The sequence below is a fragment of the Zea mays genome, chromosome 2 (genome assembly GCF_902167145.1).
Source record: "Zea mays cultivar B73 chromosome 2, Zm-B73-REFERENCE-NAM-5.0, whole genome shotgun sequence".
In the NCBI taxonomy this organism is placed as follows: Eukaryota; Viridiplantae; Streptophyta; class Magnoliopsida; order Poales; family Poaceae; genus Zea; species Zea mays.
Genome location: NC_050097.1, coordinates 225097934 through 225123643, shown reverse-complemented (window position 1 = coordinate 225123643; position 25710 = coordinate 225097934). Strand labels below are relative to the sequence as shown.

The following is a 25710-nucleotide window of genomic DNA, read 5'->3' as shown; positions in this document are numbered from 1 at the left end:
AAAAACATTTCGGAATCGAGTATGATAGCAACCAGTCCTGGGGTTGTTGATGCAGATTCTGGAGTTTGACAAATAACTATATATAGAACTACCAGTCGTTAGGTCATGAACAATCTACTATGTAGTAATGTCGAAGGTTGTATGTTGTTGTCGAAATGGTAGGTACAATTGTGTGTGTTTATGTTTGGATTTGTCGAACGATGTCTGAACTCCCGGTACTAGTATTCCAGTGCTGCTGCATTGCCTCTTATTACTATCACTTTAGTACACTTCAGTACTAAATTGGTATATGTTTGCTGTTTGTTTTAACGCAGTCGTAAAATGGACCAGTATACTGAGGGAGAACCTTCTCATGGCCACCAACCTTTTGTTTACACCGAAGGAATTGATTTAACTCAATTTGATGATGATGCAACCTTCCAGAACGCTTGCAACATTGACGTGAACTTGCAGGCATCTGAAAACAATACTACTCCTCCAACTCAACGAAACAGAATTGTTAAGAAGACAGTAACAAGAAGACTTGCAAACTACAGTCAGGCTGAGGATGAGGTCCTTGTGTCGGCCTACCTAAACATCTCCAAAGATCCGGCTATTGGAACTAATCAATCATGGAAGTCGTATTGGCGTCGCATAAGTGAGTACTACAATGAACACACGAAAGCACCTAACTCAAGAACACAACATTCATTGGAACACAGGTGGGGTGACATCCAACGGGAAACCTCCAAGTTTTGTGCTGCTTATGACAAAGTTTTAAGGCTGAAGCAAAGTGGTAAAAGTGAAGACGACCAGGTTCGAAGCGTTTCCTTATTATTGCCCTCTATTCCTACTGTGTCCTTCAAATTTGTAACCCACTTGTTTCGTACACTGTAGGTCAAAGATGCACTACAAATGTTCGAAGGCATCCACAAGAAACCATTTAGATACATTCATTGCTGGTACATGCTTCGGAACGAGGTCAAGTGGACAACTTGGCTTTCCAATGCTGAAGTCATTCATGCCAAAGTGGTTCCCAATGAGACGGACAATGTCAGTTCACCGAGTGATCCCTTTCGCCGTCCACCCGGGAGGGACCGAACCAAAAAAGCTCATAGCGGTAACGCTTCCATGAATTCGACAGCATGCATCGAGATGATCGAAAAATTCCAACTGGATAGAGCTAAGTTTGAAGAACAAGCTGCTACATCTACAAATGCCGAGAGGGAAGACCTAAAAGAATATAGAGAAAGGAAGATGAAGCTATCTGAGGACATGTTCAAGCTTCAGCAGCAGGAGCGCGATGATCGGATTATGAATATGGATTTGGACAAGGTCGCTCCATACGCAAGAAATTACTACTTGTACATGCAGAAGGCCATTTTGTCTAGGTTGCCACCACCTGAGGAATGATCTAGAGATAGACGTGTTGCTAAAGAGCTGCTGGATGTAATAAGACTTATTTATTTGCGTTTTAGCGACTTTAATTTGGCATAGACTTCTTTGTTTGCTTCAGTTGTGTGTGACATTCAGCGACGTTGTCGAAGTAATAAGACTTATGGAGTTTGCTTCAGTTGTGTGTGACAGTCTGCTTCGTTGTCGAAGTAATATGACTTATATGTTTGGTTCAGTTGTGTGTGACAGCCTGCTTCGTTGTCGAAGTAATATGACTTATATGTTTGCTTCAGTTGTTCGTGAATATGGTTTTGTTTCCGTGACTTGGTCGAACCTGGCATGACAGCTGACTCTGCTGTTTACCAGAAACTGTTTTACCTAAGCGTGTCTGCTGTCTCTCTTGTTTACCAGAAACCTACAATATGACCAGCTGTGTTTGTTGGACATGAACCTGGCAAGACAGCTGTGTCTTTTCAAACACATGTCACAAGCTGTCTGAACAATATACATATATATATATATATATATATATATATATATATATATATATATATATATATATATATATATATATATATATATATATATATATATATATATATATATATATATTTTTAAAGCACTTGATTAGTCTGTTACAAAAGCCTGATTTGCTCACAGCAGATTGCCACAGTACATAATTCAAATATAGTGCACTTGATAGCTCTGTTACAAAAGGTTGTTTTGGTCACAGTACATAATTCAACTACTAATGCAGAACCTTGAGTTGAGTCACCTGGCGAACAACATATCTGCAAAGTAAGCAACAAAAATTATTAGTGGACTAGAATACAAACAAACATTTGGTACCATCTGAGTTCATAATTGATACCTTGCCTCACATGTTCCCATGCTTGTTCCACACATGCTCAATTAGATCATTCTTCAATTTTTCATTGGCTAATTTGCACCTAATCTCGTTGTGTTTTTGAATAAGTTGTGCAATTTCCGGAACATCTCTGGTATTAGGAATGTGAAGTCTTGTCGCTGCATCGTAGTCAACCCCTTCGAGACTTGGAAGGTGTCTTTCAACTTGCACAGACATATTATGCAATATGACAACACAGTCTACTATGAACTTCAAATCTACCGGATGCCATAAACGTGCAGGACCTTTAATTATTGCGTACTGACCTTGAAGAACGCCGAAGCAACGCTCGACGTCTTTTCGATACTCTGCTTGTTTCATAGTGAAGAGTCGTTGCTTGTTGCTAACAGCTGATGGTACTCCACTAATTAAAGTTGCCCAAGGAGGGTAAATTCCATCACACAAGTAATAAGGCATATCATATTGTGTGTCGTTAACTTCATAGGTAACAGGAGGAACATCACCTGTGGCTATGCTATCGAAGACTGGTGATCTGTGAAGAACATTTATGTCGTTGCAAGAACCAGGCAAACCAAAAAATGTGTGCCATATCCAAAGATCATGTGATGTTATTGCTTCGAGAGTTAGTGTTGGTTTTTTGAAATGGCCACGATAACTCCCTTGCCATGCAGTGGGGCAACGTTCCCACTCCCAGTGCATGCAATCTATGCTACCTAGCATCCCAGGGAAACCTCTTTGCTGTGCTACTTGTAGGAGACCACCTATGTCATGGTTGTTTGGCTTCCGAAGGAACTCATTACCAAACAACTGCACAATTGTCCGAGTGAAATGGCCAACTGTTTCAAGAATAGTACTTTCGCCCATGCGTAAGTACTCGTCGAGGCTGTCGGCTGGACCTCCGTACGCTAGCATCCGAATTGCTGCAGTTACCTTCTGTATGGTGTGAAATCCTGGCACGTTGGCAGCATTACACGATTGCCTGAAATATGGGTTCGCCGCTTCGAGAGCCTGACATATGTTGTGGAACATAGCCTTCGTCATCCGAAACCGTCGTCTGAATATGTCGTCATTGTACACCGGGTTGTCGGAGAAATAATCTTGCATCAGTCTGACATAACCGGATTCCCTGTCCCGGTTTATGACACGACGACCGACAACTGACCCTCTATGTACATGTATCTCCTCATCTTCGTCTTCAACCATGGACGAATGTAGCATATGGAGAATGTGTTCGTCGTCGTACATTCGTCGGACATGTCATCGGTGCCTATCCGAATTAGAAGTCGACATGAATCTGCCAAATCCCTTGCAAACAGTCGACATGGCAACTCCGAATTTAGTACTAAACCCTAAACACAAAATCGCTCAATGTTGCGCATACAGTGGACAACGATGAACTCGCATCTACCGAGAAAATGGAGATTTTGTGAACACGGCCAACAACATACCGACGAGATTGTGGCGCGGGAGTGTAGGCGCGGCCGAGCCGGAGACGACGCGGAGCTAAAATCCGGTGGAGAGTTGCCGCTGTCGAGGTCCGGAGACGAGGCGAAGCTGCAATCCGCCGGAGGATACCCGTGGCCGAGGCGCAGACGACGCGGAGATCCAATCCGCCGGGCCGCCGAGCCGGAGACGAGGTTGACGACGGTGGAGTTGTACTTTGGGCGACCGCTGTCTTCGGCCAGGGGCAACATTTCAGCGGAATCGCGGCAACATAAACGATCGTCGTTTTTACGGAGCATTGCTGGAAACCACCCTCTATCCACACCTCCGTATCCACTCCTGGCACTCCGTAGGATACGGATTCGGAGCCATGACTGCTGGAGTTGGTCTAATTGTTCTATATGTGAATCCGAAAAGGTTCAAGTCTTTACTAGTTTGTTCGAAAGAAAATCGCACTGACTGAAACTCGATGCATACTCTTTCAATCCAAAGCAAAAGCCCTATATTGACCATGCATCTATGGTTTGCAATCAAATAACAAGAGATACAAAGTAGCTAGAAAAATGGTGTCAAAAGAAAAGATCGTAAGACAATGCATCTGAGACAAAATTATGTATAGGGAATGGAGAGGACAAAGAATATTTGACTGCTCAATTAAGCCGAGTTTGCTATATTTGGATGGAAGGTCTGATTTGGGAGAGAAACAACTTAATTAGGCGGAAGATAATGACTTTGCTTTTGCATATATAATCCAAATGAGCCATCATCACGTGGCAGTATAATTCTATGCCGGCAACTAGAACAACAACATAGACGATAACAGCCTTGCCCGACTGCAACGCACATACCTGGCTGTGTGCAGCCCCTAAATACCAATTCTGCTAAACCTTTCCTTCCATTGCAGCTTCTTCCTCTCTCCCCTGAGGCGCTGATCCAGGCAGCTGGAAGGATTTGGTGCCCGATCCGGCGTGTGGATTGGACCTGGGTTCAGTAGCTTTCATCAGGGTATATTAAAAATTGACCCTCTGTGGGACCTGCAGTCCAGTACTGAAACTCCTCGAGCAGTCAGTCCGTTCAGGATCTATAATAATCTTCTGCCATAGTCAACTGTAGCTGGAAGCACACTTTGGTGAACGAAACAATATGGATGGATTTCTGCCTTGCTTAAATCAACTTAGCGATTTGCCTGTCTTTGAAGGACTCGTCTGAGTTTTCTGGACAATAGAATGATAGAAAGGGTAAGATTAACGGCCAATCCAAATAGCAAAGAAACCAATAAAAATAGATATCACAATACATTGATGCCTAGATTTGACAAGTCAGGATAATCAGAGCAATTTCTGGGTACTATAATTAATCCCCCAGTATAAACTAGAGGGAAAAAAGGCGCATGTCAAGAGAAGATAACAAACAACTTTACAATATGGAAGATGAACTCAAAACTGGTAGAGAAACTTCCCTGAAAAAGGAAAACAGCTACGTGCAAATCTTGCTTCCAGAACAGCTTATGAACATTCAGTAGCAGCGCGAGTATGAGACTATGAGCAAAATTGATAATAATATTATAATATGCTTAACTGTGCAGTTCTTGAGGCACTAGCATAAAGGACAGTCCTAGTGCTGGAGGCTAGTGGAGTCTGAGGAAGGCAAGTCTTTCCCCCCGCAAATGCGGAGAGGCTGCTTTGAACCTGCAACTTAGATAGTGTTTGGTTCCAGAGTCAGTTGGAATGGAACTCCGTCCGACACAACTAAAACTCTTTGAATACAAGGACTAGCACCATCAAAGACACGAGCATTCCTACGCTTCCACTACTCCCAAGCAACCAGAATGGTGAGCGAATTCAGCCCTTTTCTTCTCTTTTGGAACAGCCTTCATTGTTTTGCACCATCATCTAGAAAAAAGAGAATCCTCTAGCATTGGTGCGATTATGACATTGTACCAGTGAATCCCTTGAGATGCTTTAGTGTGCTCAAATAAAAAAAAAATACAGAAATAATATGAGTTTGCTATGACGGTGCCTCATGACAAGAAGCCAGTATGGAATCAGGTCAAAATAAAATAAAAAGAAACAAAAATATCAACAGACAAAACACAAGCACATCTGAGTAGGGACACACATGGATAAGTGGCTCCAATTGAATGAAATTACCTCTCCATAATTCTTCAGAGCCATGGCAAAATGTTTAATCGCCACCTACTTCGGGGTTTGAAACAAGGCCATAAACACATGATGGGAAATTAGAACATTGGCAGACTGCAGTTGAACAAATACAGAGAGAAGGTCTTGTCTGAGAGACGGGATGCGTGGAAACATTGTAGCCTTAAATCACCAATTGAATGATGTGCAAAATAGCTAATAGTACCTGTATCATAAATACATACCTGTATCATAAACACATACCGCTCTTTTGGGTAATCCCAGCGTGCAATATTAGAGATTAATACAGCTACCTGCTGTGCAATCTACAATTACAGCATTTAGAAAATAGTCTCATCAATACACATCATGTGTTTACCATCATATGACTCAAACTGGATGCATATTATCTAGTGCATACCTGGCTATTCCCATGTGTGTGCTTTGCAAAAAAAAATCCCAAAGGTGGTGCTCCTCATTACAAATTCCACTGCACCGAAGAAATTTTAATCTGGTAAGTGAAATGCCAGACTATTATCATTTGAGTGTGCCACTGCAGCTGTGTTTATGTTGGGTAATAGCTAAAGCAACATAGTAAATGAATTACTCTTCATCGTTTTGCCTCTGAACTCCCACTACTGGATACTGTGACAAATATAGTGTAATTGTATATTCCTGCCTGTACCTCAGAGCGAACTGAAGTTCATCTGCAATTGTAATCAAGAAAAGGTTGACATTTAGATAGAGCCAATATTTCAAATTAAATTGAATATATACACAGTATTTCATGTTGGGAAAAAAATTGAGGCACTTTGAAGGCAAAATCATGACCACCCACTGATCACTATTCCAATCTAAGAGTTGGTGATAGAAATGTGTAATGCTGTTAATCCATCTGGAAGCACTTAGCACTAGTCAGATGTATTTGACGACAAATTTGAAAGAGACGTGTACCAGTTGCCATCTTTCTTGCGATCATTTTCCCTTTCCTTGGCCCTTATGGGCTGGGTAAACTTCCTTGCCAGGTCCCAACATTCCTTCCAGCAAAAAAGGCAGACCATACATCTTTGTGTGCTGACGAAAACCAACCTGACAGATTGATCTAACTGTATCACCAAATATCAAGTAACAACGGACAAAGCCCTGTCTTTCGATTTCTTGGAATACAACAAGGATGTTTGTGTTTCTATCACTGCGAGCAAGCCCGTTTAGAAGGGCAGTAAGAAGATCCTTTGACAGCCTAAGCCTATTCCTCAGAGACTCCTTAAAAAAATCAGTAGCCTTATCAAATTTTCCTTGTCTGCATAATCCATCAACCATTATGGTATAGGTGACTTCATCTGGAGCAATATTTGCTACTTCTGTCATGTACGCAAACATGTTGTCCGCCTCATAGGCCTCTCCTCTTAAGTAAAACGAATGGATGAGTGTATTGTATGTCACAGCATTTGCAGGAAACCCTTGATTACAGACCAGTTTCATAGCTACAGAAAGCTTATCAGCGATGCAAAGACTATGAATGAAAATGTTGAGCGTGCGTGTGTTGGGTATGATACATTTCTTGATCATGTCTGCCAAGAGCTCCAGAACAGCTGGCCATCTGCCCATGTCACACAGTCTGCTCATCACAGTGTTGTAAGCAACAACAGCAGCGCAGAAATTTAAGTCTGTGCTCCTCTCCAAGATGGAAATGGCTTGTGAAAACCTCGAGGTACAGCAAAGGCAATTTAGAATGATGCTCAAAGTAAAAGCTGTGGGATGCAGCCCTTTACATTGCAAGGCCTCAAACTGCTTGAGTGCTTCCTTAGCCATGCCTTTCTTGCCAAGAGCATCCATGTATATATTATAGGTAACCGTACTGAGCTCGTGGCCCTTAGTTTCAATCTCTGCTAACACCTGCTCGACCTCAGCGAACCTGGCATCGTCACACAGCGCCCTTATCAGAACATTGTAAGTGACAGCATTGGGAGGACAACCGGCATCCTCCATGAAGCCAATCAGGTTGGTAGCCTCCTCGATCTGGCCCTGACGACAATAGCCCTGCACGATGGGCGTGTACGTGTGCACCATGGGGCGGCACCCTTCCTGCAGCATCCAATCGAGCACGCCCCAGGCCTCGTCAAGCTTCCCCGCCCGGCACAGCCCCGTGACGAGCGTGGAGAAGGTGCCGACGTCGGGCAGCAACCCGTGGCGCCGCATGGCGTGGATCTGGTCGTAGGCAAGATGGAAGTCGGCGGTCCGCCACGCGTACAGCTTGACGAGGATGTTGAAGGACGACGCGTTGGGCGCCACGCCCGCCGCGAGCATTCCGTCGAACACGCTGCGGGCCTCCACCGCGCGGCCGGCCTCCACGAGCGCGTTGAGGAGCGTGTTGTAGCAGAGCACGCTGGGCGGGACGCCGGCGCTTGAGGTGGAGAGCATGAGGTCGGAGAAGAGGTGGACGACCTGGTCGACGTCCCCGGCGCGCCCCAGCGGCGTCATTGCCAAGTTGCAGCCGCGCTCCAGCTGCTGCAGCTTTGGAGGCGGAGTTTGGTGCGGGGAGGCTACTTCCGGCTCCACGATGGGGTTGGTAGGGAGGGTATTGGCGTCGTCGGAGTCGTCGGAGGACGATGGGGAGGGGGCGGGAAGGACGGCGAAGGCGGCGGCGGCGGCGGATGAGTAACCCATTCGCCCGCGCAGGAGCCGAGCGGTGGGGAGGAGGGCGGCTGCGCACGCAATGGGTGCGACGGAAAGGGTTGCACCGGCCGCCGTGGCGGTGGGGCTGGAGGTGGTGGCGGCGCCGTGGTGGGAGCTGTGATTTGGCTGTTTCTCTTTGGGTTGTGAGATGACGGAGTGGAGGGGGAGGGGGTTTTGGGTAAGCAATGGTGTGGGTGGGAGGCGGCTATTACTGGAGCCGTGCGATGTGTGGTGGAGATGAGCGCACCCGGCTTAGCGTTTTATCTTGACCGTTGGATTATTGCCCTTCCGCGTGTGCGCCATCCGGTCCGGCGTCCGACACTAGCTAGCCACTAGGCTCTTGCTTGACCCACGAACCATGCATCTTTTTTATTTGTCGACAAATATTTGAGAATCTAGATATACGTGAATGTAAAGAACATTTTTATTCCTAATGGGAACATAAAACGTACAACAAAATTGCATTCCAGATTTCCTTCTCAAACAACAATCTCGGCGTCACCTCGCTAAACAAGGGATAAAAATCAACTAGGATGGATGCCTGGCCATGATTTGAGAAGGGGGAGGGGAGAAGATCGAGTCAGTCATGTTGGAAGGACAGCTATAAAAACTCTGGCCATCCACATTGACCGCGGTAATCCAATCCAATCCAATTATATTTCGGAAGATCAGGACATGCTCTCTCTGCACTGCACTGCTGTGTCATACCGCGATTCAACTGTCTGTCAGCACCTGAAAAGAAGCAAGCACCAGGTTAAGCATGCAGTCTTTTGTGGGTTTCTATTATCACCCACCAATCTATATGACCTCACAAAGCAATGCCTGCTCCACGTAATGCTCCATACAATCCAGTAAGCAGCTATGCACTCTTATGCAGTATTCAGGGCCTGTTGCAGCTGAGCAAACGAAGATGGATGGATCCTGCCGATGGCAGCGTTGAATGCTGCATCCCCATGGAAAACAGCACATGCTTTTAAGTTCTCTCTTAACACCATCTCTAGCGATGTTTGTTTGATAGGATCTGAATCCTTTACCTAGTCAACAACAACAACAACAACAAAAAATCATAAACAGTGCCCTTACAGAAGACCTGCATGTATTTGGAAATGAATAGCTAGGTAAAGCATGCTATACCTGGCGCTTTCTCAGCTCTTTGCTTGAAGTGTTGGAATAACCTGAACCATCGTTGCCTATCCATGAAGAGCTTGTGATATCGCCGCTGCAAACAAAAAAAGGCTTAACAAGAAATAAATAAAAGAGCCTTAATCGTATTAAAATGAAGGATGAAAGGATACCTAGTATCGTCATCAGTCTTTACTTCACGGCTTCCTATAATGACAGTAGTGCAGACACTGCATTAAATCATATAACTCATCGGTACGTAACCCAACCACCAACAAGGCAAACTTTCAGTTTCAGTTAAATGCCCAAGAAACATCTTACCTCAGTATGTCATCAAGTTTGTCAATGACCTGAGGTACCTGTAATGTCAGGATTACAGAAAGTGCCATTGCGTATTCCTTCTGCTGTATAGCATTTGCGTCATCTACCTGTCCAATGACATAGTGCTTGTTAAAATAGTACACCACAAAAACCACTGAGCTCTTCAGCATCACCAGGTCAAGATATATGTGTTGAAACAATAACATGTTAGATATATCAAATGCACAACATAATTTATGTTACAAATATAACAAATGACGGGATCAAAAGAGCCTACTAGAACCATGTATCTCAATCTTTAGAACGAGATGCTCAATTTGCAAGAAACAATGTACCTTGTCGATCCACATATCAACCAAAGAAAAAAGCAGATTATTGTTCACAGAAATCCCTGCTTGTTGGATGCTTGCCAAAAGAGCAGGCTCTGATAATAGTTGTGCCGAAAAGTTTGTATTCATCACCAGAAGCCTAGCAAGAATCGCCCCAGAGGATGCTCGGACAGTTGTCCTAGACGGGTTTTGGCCATCATCTTGACTCAACGAAATGAAGGTAAGTTTCTAGAAGTTGTCATGAATGCACAAGTTAGATTAATGGAAATGGAAAAATAATGTAATAAAAAATAGAGGGTCATTTGAGCATTCCAGACACATGACCAAGTTTATAGTACCTGAAGAGCACTGGATATCAATGGTGGAGCTTCCAGAGGAAATATCTGCACCAAGAAGCTCAAATTAGAATCTTAGATCTCTAGAACAGACCCGGCGGCTCCCACATGAGAGGTCTGGGGAAGTAATATTTGAGGCAAGCCTTATCCCTGCATTTTCGCAGAGGCTGCATTGAATCTAGGAACTTTGGCTCAGTGGAAAGGCTTCTCACCAGTCACCACTAATCTAGGCATGTCCTTCATTTTAGATCTCATGCAACAAGTTTTTTTTAAAAAAAAGAAGATATATATGTCTAGACAATTCAACAACAGGACCTTAGAGCATTTCCAAAAGGTTACAACACCCACTCCCAATCCAGATTTTTTAGCAAGATTGAAAAAAAAACTGCTCTCCAATAACTACACCCAATCTTTCCGCATTTGGGAAATATACGTGCACATATCTACAAATGCCGATCTAGAGGTAGGATGTGGGAAGAATAAAAAGTAGAACAGGGTTCATACTGCATATGTACTGAGAGAAACTAAGTATAAAAGTGGTTCGGGTGATTTAGAAATAGTCTGCGGTTCCTGACGCTTGTCTTCTATATTTTAGGAGTGAGGTTTTGAAAACTATTAGGCTATCCTAGCAGATCGTGCATATGGTCATACAAAGCATTGTTTTGTATTGCAGATTGTACTGTTCACAGAGTGAAGTTTAAAATAGGAGATGAGATAGGAGATTGTACTGTTCACAGAGTGAAGTTTAAAATAGGAGATGAGATAGGAGATTAGATGAGTAAGCTGCTGGAGACAGCCTTAAGGAACCCAACAAATGTGCTCAACCTTTTTAGCCACTCCGAAAACTCACAGATTTTCCGATTAATTTTTCGAGAACTATTGGAGATGCTCTTATGACCTGATATGCAGATAAAAACTAAAAAGCAATGAATAGAAAATCTTCACAGCACAAGGCTCCTTAACAGCACTGTGTATTCAGGACAACAGTTTCCTTGTAGTTCTAACCTATGAAATTGTGATTACCGTAAATTTAGCATAGCGAAAAACTAGGTTCCCTCGCATCAACTTGCGCCAACAAAGTCAAAGTAAGCAACATCACCAGAAGTTACACAGGAAAGCAGAGCTCTTCACTAGGACAAAGTATTGTAACCTGAATAAGAAGATCAACAATAGGAAGTGCAGTGAGAAGTCCTTTATCATTGACATTTCCAACAATAGTATCAATGATGTTAGCTAGGCTTGCACCATGGCTTTTCAAAAATTCTGAACCGCCAAAAATAATGTAATCCTCAATTATTTTCATTGTGACCTGCAAAATAATTAAATTTGAGCCAAAGCAAATAAATATCTCCAAATCTGGAGACGTGCATGTAATAATCACTGTTCACATACACGGCCGTTTAGCCCATGTACACGCCGTGTAAATGCTGCACCGTGGCCTATCGTGCCCGTTTAATCAGCCATTTATGCCGTTTAGTCCGTTTAAATGGCTGTTTAGCCCGAATAAATAGCTAAACGGGAAGGTGACCGTTAGCCTGTTTAAATGTCTAGGCTAACACTGAATAAAATAAACTTATAAACTCAAATATAGCGCAAATACAAATAAGAGCAATCTAAAACTACATATCGCTCAATTTGCAGCAACAGCTGGTCTTGTGCCAAAACTCGGTTGGTCCTTTCATGGAAATATATGAGGTAAAAAAACAAACAAACAAAAAACTAAGCTAACAGCAACATATAGCTGGTAAAATAAGCAGAAGCGTGATCACTTTGTGGCCTCCAGATGATAGAACACCGAGATCAACAAATAAGTAAATATAACAGCACCAAAATTAATGAACACTATGTAAATGAACATAATGGTAAGGTAAAATTGGTGGTAACTGATCTACTTGCCAGCAGGTTTACCATTAAAACAAATGAGAAAAAATATCAATTCAAACCTTTCTAAACCGCAAAGTAGACTAACAAATATCATACTCTCGTTTTCGCTTGATTTTAATAAATCTGTGCTGTAGGGGTCTCCCTTACAGCTTTTTGTTTCATAAAAAAAACAAATATCATACACCGCCGTGAAATACAATGTACCTAGAAATTCTAGGACAATATGAGGTAAAGAAAATGACGCACATAACCTTATGGGGTTGGTGATAGACATTAATGGTAGGTATGTATGTGCATGCCGCCATTTAAAACTAAGTTTAGGGTTACTTCACATGAATCCCCCTATATTTCAGAACAAATTTTGAATGATTGTATACCTTATATTTTAGGACAGGAGTAACAAACATTTAGGGGGAGTATTTACAGAAAGCCCACATGCACACTAAAAGACCCAATCACACTAAATAGAACTATATGTCTATATGCACAGTGTCTTGTAAAATTTGGAATCAGATAGTACTTGCAAAGATATAATCCTTAATCTGAACAAAAAGAGAGGTTTCCTTTCTTCTTTTTTTAGGGGTGTAAGTTCTAACCTCCAGATGGTCAAAGCTTCTATTCATGATGCCCACAAGGTAAGGGAATAAATCCAGAAGTTGAGGTACAATGGAAGGGGCATTTGAAAGGGTTGCTTCCCACAACTGCAGTATGAATTCTGAATATTAGAGATTTTGTGCATGCACATGTGCTTGTGTTTATGCCAACATGACTAAGAACCACTTACCAAAACACTGTCCTCAAGAAGATTAAGAGCATCAGGGCTGTCAATATTGATACCACTTTGCAGTATAGGAATAAGCATGTGGTAAGAAAGAGGTGACTGGAATCCAAGCGAAGAAACAAAAGTTCTAAGTGCTGTTAGTAATTGTATCTGTAGCAAGCTTTCACCCGCAGATTCATTCCATATCTGAAAAGGGAAAGCAAAATTAGGCAACTAAATAATTTGAGCTACAAAGGAACATCAGCACTGCTGAATATTGAACTGATGAAGTCCCACAAAGCCTCAACAACGTCTTTTTTACCCTCGCCAAAGTTTTTTTTTCCTCGAACAATGCAGGAAAGCTGCATGTCATTTCATTTATAAGAAGAAAAATAGTGCAAGGAGATATCAAGAGGCCTCTCCAAGACCCAACCCCTTACATTACTTTAGCACCTATTATAACACTGAAACAAAATACAACCTCGCCTATAAAAACATCTCATCAGGACAGAAGGCCTGGGGACTGGGGAGAACAACCTAGAGAGGAGTAAGCTGAGAGCCAGGGCTCCAGCAAAGCACCAAAGGATACATTCCTCTCCCACTTTTATGCAGCACTGCCTGGACACAGAGCCTAGCTCCTTCAAAAACAAAAGAGTTCCAATGTTTCCAAATTCCCAGGCTACTAGAATGATCAACGTATTGAGTCCCTTTCACAAAACTTTACGTAGCCCCTTGATACCATTGCACCATCCCTCACTAAAATTTGATTTTCTGATTCTATTTCTTGTGAAAAAAGGGAGCATACACATACTTGCTCCCTTGATGTACTTGATAACAGATAATATCAAGGGCAAATCTATATAACATGATGCTGCAACATTCATGTGTTTTCTCTGATAGTCAGCAATAGATATTGAAACTGTGACATAAAAACCAAAGCATATTGTCAGGGAAGTTGCCGTTTTATCTCCCTTTGAACCTTTCTAGTGTAACATTTGGCAAACGATGATATGTAAGAAGCATTATGCAAACACAACTTTCCCACAAAGAATCTATGACCTATTATTCCATATGAATAGAAAGCAGCAAGCAGGAAGTTGAGTCATACCATCTGAAAAAATTGTGATAGCTGACATGCAAATGGAATAACCTTGTCCCCCGCATGTTCAAGAAGAACTGAAATGAAGTTCAACACTTGCACCTACAAAGAAATAGGTAAAGCCGAGTTGGTTAGGTGGTCTGAGTAGCACTCCTCAGGTCCTAGGTTCGACTTTCCGTGGGAGCGAATTTCAGCTGTGGTTAAAAAATCCCCTCGTCTGTCCAACGACAAAGCACAGGTCTACGGTCCAGTTCCGGTCGCGGTAGTGTTCTCACATGGGCTACAGTACCGCTTTGTATGGGTGGGCCAGGGATTCGGGGGTTTTCTCGACGGTCTTCTTAATATAATGCTCGGAGGCTGTCTTACCCCCCGCAGGTAGAGTTTTAGGAGAGAGGACAAACCTGAAAATTCAAAAATGTAGATGTACAAGAGTTGTTGCGCAAAAAAAAACACACAATACTAACTAGATCCTGCCAAACATAACCATTCACTGCTTTCTGACTAACTTTTACTCGGCATGTTATTGACTAATAGTACAATATGAAGTTTCAATGCCTACAGGGGCATCAGGTTAAACAGAAGGAGAATAGGAATTGCGGTTTTGAGATGCAAACCTTTGAATCAAATTCTTGTACATCTTCTATCAACTTGAAACTCATTGTCCAACATGTAGGAAGACACTCAAACAAATCTAATTCAGAAAAGCAAGATTCTTGGAAAAGATAACAGAGAGAAGAGCATGCTGCTAGCTGAAAGTTGAACATAATGGACAAACAGTTAAAACAAGTCGGTACAGCTATAAACTCATAATGCCAAGGAATTGCAGAGGTAGAACATACCCTAACAGCTATATCATTATCCTGCAGCAACCCAACCAAAGCGCGGTATACCAATTTCCGAGTGTCGCCCTTGATCTACAGAGCAACAAATGTTGGAGCCCAAAGAAATAGTAAACCACTAAGCCTAGGCGCTATGCAGAAACTAAACTATATCATACATGGTTTTCTGAAATCATATCATATTACAGAAAACGTACCTCAGAAATCCAATGCCCAAGTAGCAATGCGATTTTTCTACGAATGATACGCATATTGGGGTGATGATTTGAAATTTCAATAGATAGAGATCCATGGAACCTGTAGAAAATAAAGAAAAACACAAGGCAATGCAGTCATTTAGAACCCATGAGTGGCCATCGACTTGCTTGGACTAAAAGGCTTTGTTGTTGTTGTTGTTGTATGAGTGATCATCGACTTCCCAAAAATGCTTAGTCAGTATGCTCAGCACAAGATGCTAACATGAAAACATGTAAGAGCATTTGCAAATGGTTCTACGAAGACAGGTATCATTTTCATTAAGAATTCATGAAGTTACAAACTTACCATTCATTAAAACTGAGATAGTTCGAAAGTTCATAATAAACATGCCCGGCAGCTGTATAGGAAGCATCCTTTAAAAGCATTCCTGCAGTAACCTCTGTTTCTTGTGGTGGAGAAATAGCCATAGCTTCACGAAGAACAGAAACAACAACTGGAGCTAGAAGCTGAAGCGACACGTGATCATGTGAGCATTAGAGCATTGAATATACTCACAGCCACAATGAAAACTTAAATGTTCACACCTCTCGGTACTTCTCGAAGATAACAATGAAGAGGGCTTCAGCACATGGCCGTTTTTTCTCGGTCCACTGAACCAAATTCTGCTCATGGTGGAAGGACTCAGGATTCTCTGACCACTCTTCCAAATCCTTTGCTGTGAAAATGAAGTACCTACAAAATAATTGCAAACTTCTAAGGTACTTGAAGGCCAGAAAAATCCTAAACAAAAATAAACTACGAATGGGGGGGAAATCATGTGTTAGAACTGTAGATGTGATATGAATACCAGAAAAATTACAAAATATTCAATGGTGCATGTCCTGATAATTGACACAGATGGATTCATTAAGCATGAGTTGGTGCAGCAATCTAGGTCGCTGGCCAAATGATGTGCTCATCAGTTTGTTCAGTACTAATGCATATTTTATTCAGTTAACAGCAGATAAGAATCACAAGATGTATTCTTATCTTACTTAAACTTAATATGGTTCATTATATGATTGCTAAGGAATCAAAACACTACCTCCTTACTAAAATGTTGCAAAGCAGCACAACTCGATCACCAGACAAAATGACCTTCAGCATGTCACTAGCCACTGCTGCGAAGTTTTTCTTCCTTTGCTCCAGACTTAAAGGCTCATTTTCATTGATCACACGTCCCATGGGACTTGGTCTGTATTCTTTGCACTCCAGTACTGATTTAACCAAAACCATGCTTTGTATAAGGAACTCCTCAAAAGTTGTGCCAGTCTGTTCAGGATTTGTAATCATATTCAAACAGAAGTCTACTGTAGCTGAAAGCACAGTTTCGTGAACAAAAGAATATGGATGTCTGCCTTGTAGAGTAACGAGGACTTTCATCAACTTAGTGCATGCCCTTTTTGCAAAGTCACATAGTTTAGCATGCTTGTCTTTGAAGGTGTCGTCTGTAGAGTAAAGAACAACAACAGACAATTACTTGTGTGATCTGAGAAAAGAGGTTAATGAGGCATATTTACACACAACTACAATATCACTCAGTTTTCTAACCAACAGCATTTTTGAAGTAATAGATTAAATACAACAACAAAACCTTTTATCCCAAGCAAGTTGGGATAGGCTAGAGTTAAAACCCAATAGAATCCACAAGTCAAGGTCCAGGTACATGGATACTTGTTTCACATGCACTCTTATTCAAGGCTAAATCTTTGGATATATTCCATCCTTTCAAGTCTCTTTTTACTGCCTCTTCCCATCTCAACTTAGGTCTTCCGCTTCCTTTCTTCTCATTACTAATGCACCTTAGGATCCCACACGCAATGGCGCCTCTAGAGGTCTCCGTTGAACATGTTCAAACCATCTCAACCAATGTTGGACAAGCTTTTCTTCAAAAGGTATTACTCCTAGCCTATCTCGTATATCATCATTCCGAACTCGATCCCTTCTTGTATGGCCACAACATTTATTTGTTCAACATGTCGACTTTTTGTAGACCAGCATTATGCACCATGCAACATAGCAGGTCTAATCAATGTCCTATAAAACTTGTCTTTTAGCTTCTGCGGTACTCTCTTGCTATATAGAATGCCAGATGCTTGACGAGTCATCCACCCTACTTTGATTGTAAGGCTAACATCTTCATCAATATCCTCGTCTCTCTGTAGCACTAGCATTAATCCTAAATACTTAAAGGTGTCCTTCCTAGACACTACATGACCTTCCAAACTAACATCTCATTCGGCGTGTGTAGTGCCAAAATCATATCTCATATATTATGTTTTAGTTCTACTGAGTCTAAAAACTTTGGATTCTAGAATCTCCCTCCACAACTCTAGTTTCTTATTTAATGTTGCCCGATTTTCATCAACTAGCACTACATCATCCGCAAAAGACATACACCAAGGAATTTATGAAGTCAAAGCATAATCAAAGCAATTTATGGGTATTAGAATTATAGCCCAGGTGAAACTACATAGGTAAAAGGGAGTTTGAGGCAATGTACAAGTAAAATGTTAACTTACAATATGGAAGAAGGGATTTAATGGCAGTCAAAACTGTTGGACAAACTTCCCTGACCTGCCAGACCTCCTACAAAGGTAAACAGGTAACTGCGGATATTGCTTCTGGAACAGATTATGAACATTCAGTAGCAGCAAGACTATGGACAAAGAAGATAATATGATTACCTGTGCAGTTCTTGAATCACTAGCATAACCTGAAAAAATTAGTAGCCGGACAATCATTAGGCAGAGCAACCACCGGTCGCAAATCAAAGCAAGGTCATTGGATTGCTCAAAAACGGAATCTATGTCATTCCGCTGTGAGAGCATAGAAAGATTCTGCAATATAGTCTGCACATCACTCTTCCAAAGGTTCCAGGTATACTCAAACAAATGGCCAGTGATCTACAAAATAAAACAAGATATGTAAGAATGTGCTGCTTAGAGTATCTCCGAGAGTCTTTCTAAATTTCACTCTCTAAATTATCATTTGGAGAGTCATTTACATAAAAACTACTTTCTATATCTAATCAATATCCAACAGCTTTTCTATATATTGTTTGTACTATAAAGAGTCATTCACGTTTTCTATATTTGGCTAGTGAGAAACCCGGAATTAAAAAAAAAACTGGATCGGGGAGGGAAAGACCGTCCTCCTGGTATTATATTAAGAGACCGAAACATGGTCCCGGCCGAGAAAATCCCCGAACCCTAGCCCCCCATCACTAGCGGGCCATCACCGCCCACTCTGTAACGGTCTAGCCGGAGGGTGGCGCGCATGACGTAACCCGAGAGCGGCCGGGGCACAGCGAGGGGATTTTTTTAATCCAAGCCAGAAATTCGCGCCTAATGGGGATCGAAATCAGGACTGTAGGTGCTACTCGGAAGCCTTAACCATTACGCTAGAGGCCCTTTCGCAGAAACCCGGAATAGAAGATGACTACATTTAAATAACCATTTAAATAAGTTGTTGGAGGGCATTTTTTTACAAAAATCTCTATTTATATAGATTAGAAAGAATATAGAGAGTCTCCTGGGGTTGCTCTTAGTTTGTGAACATCTTTTTGACTTTTTAAGTAAATACCTCATTACAATTAATAATGTCATAAAAAAAACTTGCAACACAAATTCACCGTTTCATGAGGGTGACACAATTGCAGATGCTATGGAATACGGAAGGTATGTTTCTCGATCAATTCAATAATAACTTGACAATAGTGAAAAGCTCATGTTATGGCAATCCACCTGTGAACCCCTTAATAAGCCTTGATGTGATCAAATAAGAAAAAACAGAAAAAATATGTGTTTGCTATGTTGTGTCTCATGCATTATGGGGCACGGCAACAAGCTATTAGCAAGTCAGTGTCAGACCAATAAAAAATGAAACAAAAATATCAACCAACAAAACATAAACACGACTGAGTAGGGACACACATGGATAAGTGGTTTCTATAAAAATGAAATTACCTCTGCATAGTTCTTCTGATCCACAGCAAGCCGTTTAGTTGACAGCTCCTTTAATGTTCGAAACAGGACCATAAACACGCGATGTGAAGCAAGAACGTCAGCGGACTGCAGCTGTTGTGCCAATACAGACAGAAGCTCTGGCCTGAATGACAAGATGTGAGGAACCATTGTAGCCTTGAATCGCAAATCAAACTATGTGAAAATAGCTGATAGAAGTTGTTCTGCAAATACATACCACTCTTTTGGGTAATCCAATCGTGCAATCTTGGAGATTAATACAGCTAGCTGCAGTGCAATCTACATGACAGCATTAAGAAAATACAGCTTCACCAATAAACATTATATGTGTCTACCATCAATGACTCAAACTGGATACATATTATCTAGTGCACACCTGGCTATTTTCCTCACGCATGTTTAGCAAAAGATTTTTCCGAAGGTGGTCCTTCTCCTCGTTGCTAATTCCACTGCACCAGAGAAAATTTAATCTGGTAAGTGAGATGTCAAAAACTATTAACATAAAGTTGAATAAGTGTATATATATTCTATGCAACATCAAATTATCAAAGCAGAAATTTTGGTTAAAAGTGCAGCATTTGGATTACCAACAAATCTGAATAACTATTTACTCCAGAAAGAGGTGACCAGGAACTAATCAATATGAATGTTGAAGCTCAGGGGTCCTCTGGAGACCGGTTAGTAGTGTTCCATGTGTTATTAAACTAGAATTAGCAATGACTCAAACAGAAGTGGCAATGGGATTAAACATATAAGTGATACCATATCGAAAATGCCGCCACCCAAAAGAATTGCAAGGCTTCCCAGCAGACAATATTACTATGATTCTCATTTCTCAATGGGTGCGGGTGGGCAGGGCGGAAATCAATCAGTCACTTAGAATTGAGAAGAGGTATCTGGACTCACTACGAATCGCGACGATGCCGCCAGTAGCGGTTGATACTGTTCTTAAAATACACCGTGGCGAGCAGGCGGACATCCTCCCGACAAGCCAATCCCCTGGCCGAGATGATCTCCTGCGAAGCAGAAAACCGGGTAATAAATAGGTCGGTAGGTGCTGAAGCAGACGCCCCGTAGATCGGGCACCCGGTGGCAAGAAGCCAAGCCCTAGAAGAAACCAGGAAGCGATGTGAGAGTGCGGGGAGAGGCATAATGGCTTACCAGGAGGCAGGAGCAGAAGCCCGGGCGGGTCTCGCACTGCGCGAGAGCTGCCTCCGCCGGGCGCCGCGCCGCCTCGTCGGCGCTGAGCGAATTGACGAGGACGGTGTACATGGTGGGCACATCGCTGGCGGAGAGCGCCATTTCGCAACGCCCAAAACGGTGGCGCGGGAGAGAGACAGTGGGTGGTGGCGGCGACAGAAGGAAGTGGTGGTGGCGGCGACGGCGGTACGGGATGATCGAAGAAGATGTCCGGTACTGGACTTCCGGAGGGTGTTGCTTCGCATCGCAGTAGAAAAAGAAAATGGCTTGTGCTCACCTGACTACAGACATGAGCACTTTTAATCCAGTAAGCAATCTAACAAAGTCGCTAATTTTTTTTATTTACCCTTACCCGTCTCTCCTCTAATGTTATACTCCCTGGTCTTAATTTCTTAATTTATAACTAGGTGGATGCCCGTGCGTTACAACAAAAAGATAAAATATCACGATAACTCATGTACAAATATGTTATAATATTATAGAAAAATGTTACAAATGTGTTATAATGTTTAGGAAAGAAAATAAACTCACAGTCTGTGCATTCACTGGGACCTGAAAACATTAGGTGGACTAACCTCTCCACAGGACGAAAAGGCAATAGAGTTGCAATTGCAAGCACACAAAAAGTGGCCTGCACAAGAAAGTGTATATCATGGCAGATGTTCTTCAGACTTGGAAAATAATACACGAGAAAAAGAAGACATGGAAAATATGTAGTTCTACACGCCTATTGTTGATGCACCATCGGTATTGCACGAATCAACTTGTCTTACAATTTCTAATAATAGTCAAATATGTCGACAACCGTACATTAATCTAATCTTTTTTAGTGATACTGATAAGTCGTTGTTGTACGTTTGGAGGGATAGCATAGCGGCATGAATTCTCCTCGTAACTTAATAGATCAATTACAAAGTTCCTTCGAAGAATCTTTGCATCCTACACACAAAGACATAAGAGAACAAAACGTCAAATTTATATTATGTAACTGAAATGTATGTTTGAACATGAACCAAACGTACTCCATTCACCCTATTAAATTACATTCGTCTACCACTCCCCCACATGACCATAGCTTGTAGAACGAAGTAGCTTGTATTAACCCTACAGAATAATGTTTGGCCAACTATATTATATACAATGGTTATCATAGAAAAAATTTAAACTGTTGAGAACATGGTATTGAGAAAATACCCTTTTAAGTCCAATGGAAGACCATACCGAATTGTATGTTCCCACTTAAAAATATCATCTGACCATCCAGAACGTTTCTTCTTGTAGGCAATCTTATATTTCTTGGAGACCATGATAATTGCTTCTGCAAATCTCTTGTATGGCATGTGTTTACACCAATCTTGAGTGGGTGTAAAGTCTATAAAAGTTACGTGCTTTTTACCATGATCGATTATGAAAAGTGTGTAGCATCCGTTGAATTTCCATGGCATAAGAACCTACAAAATACCAGTCATTAGGATTGCAACGAAGTGCCTTTTATAAATACATTCGAAATGAACACATACTTACATATTTACAACCAGTGATATAATAGTTTAATGAAGGCCAACAATCGAGTGTTTTGGCTAACTCTTCTGCTGTAGGATCCTGATTGTACTTTGGAAGTTTACCAAAACCAACCATTCTCTAGATAAATATATATACATGTCCACATGAGGATTATATGTATAGATACAATATATTACTACATTATTGATGGGAAACAAACTTACCCAGAAGCGCATGTCCATATAATGTTTTTTATCCTTTATCATTTCATCTTTCGACATATGTGACTCTTTAATGGCCAACAATCGAACAACCATGTCAAAACATTTTAGAGTCATATCTAGATTTACCCTTAATACGTTTTGCAGGTCTTTGACATATATTTCTATCTTAAAAGGGTTGAAACTTCGCACCCATGTCATCCTGTAATGCAACATGACAAAAGTATATATCAAAACTTTACGTAGTTGGTACATATAAAATAGATAAAACAGTGAACACTTACTCTAATGTCGTATCATCTTGGATTGTCATGATTTAATCACATAGAACATCTATTAAATTGGCTTTGGTCACTGGCATGTCCTTTGTGGAAAGGCCACTCAGTAAAAATTCATTAGTGCACTCATCGGTCGGGATTTTTATAGGAGTTCTTTTATCCCAATCATGAACAAACCACCTTTCTAAGTCTGCTTGAGTGATGGGGCCATCATCATCTTCCATCAATACTTCGTTTTCTTCAGATACACAAAGTAGTTTCCTCTTCTTAGGATTTGTGGGACTATCTAATATCTGAACATCAGAGGAGCATCCAGCATCGACTTCTTTGTCATACTTGTATAACGGACACCCCTTTCTCTTGTTTATATCTGAAGATAGTAATATAGCAGCCAATTTTTTCCTAAAGTGTGACATGTCGTCCTACAAATAAGAAACAATTTATTTAGCAATTATACATATCAATTGGATTGACATAATAATAACAGAAGACAGCAAACAGATATTCATGTTATAGCCACATGTAATTTATTGTTAAAAAAGAGACCCATCAGAAAGTGCAAACTGCCAACAAGAAAATTTGTGCATGTGATAAATATGCAGATTGCAGTTATGTTCACAGTGTATACAAAGCAAAACGACTGAACCAATCATAAAAAATCGCCGGTCGTACAACAAACAACAAAAGCGAGCACGACTTGGAACAGTAGGGATGCAAACAAGTCTGCAGCCTGAAAGAAAGCTCTACCACAATTCACGGCGTCCATGATGCACGCATAATGTCATAGTAGTAATAATATACCTGGGTAAAATTATCAGATAGTTCATCCCCTGTCCAGTATTCGATATAGTTTAGTAGAAAGAGGCCACACGAGGAGCTACATCAACCAGATGATAAAATGTCAAGATTAACAACAATGAATATTAATAACAACACATAAGAATATATGGTGTACCTATCTGTTTGCTTTGCATTTTCCATTTCTATGTCTCTAAGTGGCCAAGAAGCAACTCGGAGGTCTGGCCACCTGTGATCTTTTAACTCCTTACGCTGAGATACCATATCAATTTGTCTTTGGAGTCCTTTTATCTTTATTATTATTATAAAAACATAGAATTAGAAATTGAGATTTTAAGTTAATAAGGGATTCGTAATTGTTGAGTTTGTATAAACTCACAGTGTCAATGAGGTCATTGCGACCGGATGATGTACCAAGTGAGTCGAGCACTTGTATCTCCATATTTCTTGCATTGATCACGGCAAGATACCAGTGCATTTCTTGGATATTTATTGGAATAAACACCTACAAGTCAATTATAAATATTGCATAATAATACATGTAAACACTAACCGTGTAGATTGCAATCTCGTATTTACCATGTCATGGTCTAGATAAAGTAAAACCCTTCTTTCAGCGCTAGATATTTGTGCCATGTCTTTACTTGGATATAACTCATCTGTTTTAGTTTCAACATCACCGTCTCGCTTTAGAAAGTTGAACTGAAAAGCATTTTCTATGTGTACACGACCTCCAGATCGGCATTTTAGATGCTCTTGAGCTTTTATTAAATTTATGTAACAGTCTATCACCTGCAAGTATGTAAGTTATGGTTTAAAATACCAGGGTGAGTATCTTGGAAGTGTGGTGCTCCTAGCTAGTTGAATTATCATGAATTACCTCATCACCTAGATATGCGTCCGGTTGAAATAGGCATTCCATCCACTTCCTTTCCACAAAAGCATCATCAATAAGCACGACTTCTACCCTCGGTTCACAAGGGATTTCTTTAATCCAATCGATGAGTGCAAGATCACCCTGTGTGCAAATATAATCTACGAACGAAACAGTCATGAGATCAAACATAAATCACTTGCAATTAAAACAATACAAATTGATCCATACGGTAGTATGGAAGTTATCATACCTTTCGGAACTATTGTAGTAGTCACCAATTTTTTTGGCTTGTTATGAGACAAGAACATTAGTAGAGATTCGTCTATAGATAATGTATTATCTCTTTGGATGATTGTAAGTGCAACATTTTCCTCTTTAGATTCCATCCACAGGAGACAAAAACCTATAATCATTGTTACTATGTATTATTTGATACACGATTCAAATGTTTCTACTATAACCAGCTAAACAATTTTACATGCATTAGTGATAACATAACAATGAACAATTAATATTGCAAATAAAATGATATAAACATATTGTAGAGGGGAGGCGGCGACAGTCTACAGTCAATCATTTGAATGCAGATTTATGTAACATTATTCTCTAGAGACTAACATACTGCACTTCAGTTATTAACTTCAATAAATATAAATAAAATCTGAGACTGGTTGTAGGCAATCCTCGCGGTGGCGCGGACTACGACGGTGGCTGACTCGTAGCGAGACCTTCTCCCTCCTCCCCCGCCTGCCGCCCGGCGACCACTACTCACTCGCTGCTGTGGAAGTCTGGCAGGGGTTTCGCCCGGTTCGCCAACATCAGGGACGACCGCGGCGCCATGCCGCTACACCTCCCCGCCATGCAAGGCCGCTCCGCCTACATGCAGGTGCTGCTGGAGAACGACGCCATTGTCTCCGTTCTCACAGGCTCCTACAGGTAGGGTGCTCTCTGTCTCTTGTCTTCTCGTTCTCATCCAACCAGCATGCTTGGTTTGTTCACATACATTTATCTCCAATTTACAAGGTAGACTAAAGCTTGTTTAACGCACAAAGCTGCTGCAGGTTTAAAATCTCTCCTGCGGCAGCAACTGGGCACTGAACTCAAGCAATCCCTCCAGAGCCTCAGCTCTCTGCTGGTAAGACACTAAGACCTCATGTCGAGCCTCCTTGACGATGGAGGCTGCTGGTACCAAAACAACATAAGCCATGCAGAAATAGAATTACTTCAAGCTAACAAGTTGCCAATTAAAAAATTTCAACATTTTCTTTTTCTTGGAAAGCAGAGGCAAGGAATGCCAGTTTCTGAAAAATCCTAGTTGTTGTTTATTTTTCTGAAGAACAGGTTAGTGCCTTACTGGTGTCTACCACTGGCTAGGGACCGGTAATATCAACAGTTAATCAGTTGTGTTGTGAAATTCGAGCA

The 25710-nt window shown here is 41.3% G+C and overlaps 2 protein-coding genes across 8 annotated transcripts; both read right to left on the bottom strand.

The window, feature by feature from the left end:
• Positions 1 to 4249: 4249 nt before the first annotated feature.
• LOC100281543 (uncharacterized) lies at positions 4250 to 8817 on the bottom strand. Of its 4 annotated transcripts, none has more exons than XM_020547710.1 (6): positions 6778 to 8817; positions 6431 to 6530; positions 6245 to 6313; positions 6050 to 6149; positions 5836 to 5940; positions 4250 to 4899 (listed from the first exon to the last, which is right to left on the bottom strand). In XM_020547710.1, the coding sequence occupies exon 1, from the start codon at positions 8488 to 8490 to the stop codon at positions 6799 to 6801; it is 1692 nt and encodes a 563-aa protein (XP_020403299.1). In that variant the 5' UTR covers positions 8491 to 8817; the 3' UTR covers positions 4250 to 4899; positions 5836 to 5940; positions 6050 to 6149; positions 6245 to 6313; positions 6431 to 6530; positions 6778 to 6798. The 4 variants fall into 4 exon arrangements, 3 of the variants coding, with proteins under 3 accessions (XP_020403299.1, XP_035820681.1, NP_001353104.1); XM_035964788.1 differs by having other exon boundaries at positions 5264 to 5940; positions 6069 to 6149; NR_158758.1 differs by having other exon boundaries at positions 4398 to 4899; positions 6069 to 6149; positions 6778 to 8628.
• An 84-nt stretch (positions 8818 to 8901) lies between these two features.
• Positions 8902 to 20973, bottom strand: LOC103647957 (importin-11). Of its 4 annotated transcripts, none has more exons than XM_035965527.1 (24): positions 20573 to 20973; positions 20318 to 20427; positions 19788 to 19860; positions 19629 to 19690; positions 19394 to 19535; positions 18113 to 18331; positions 17948 to 18014; positions 16471 to 16873; positions 15971 to 16118; positions 15732 to 15892; positions 15386 to 15485; positions 15189 to 15263; positions 14964 to 15098; positions 14359 to 14451; positions 13275 to 13457; positions 13087 to 13191; positions 11757 to 11915; positions 10610 to 10654; positions 10278 to 10499; positions 9943 to 10049; positions 9795 to 9851; positions 9634 to 9718; positions 9307 to 9533; positions 8902 to 9231 (listed from the first exon to the last, which is right to left on the bottom strand). In XM_035965527.1, exons 1-23 carry the CDS (start codon positions 20711 to 20713, stop codon positions 9369 to 9371), a joined length of 3057 nt encoding a protein of 1018 aa, XP_035821420.1. In that variant the 5' UTR covers positions 20714 to 20973; the 3' UTR covers positions 8902 to 9231; positions 9307 to 9368. The 4 variants fall into 4 exon arrangements, with proteins under 4 accessions (XP_035821420.1, XP_008670688.1, XP_035821422.1 ...); XM_008672466.3 differs by having other exon boundaries at positions 9312 to 9533; XM_035965529.1 differs by having other exon boundaries at positions 9312 to 9533; positions 9795 to 9828.
• Positions 20974 to 25710: the final 4737 nt, after the last annotated feature.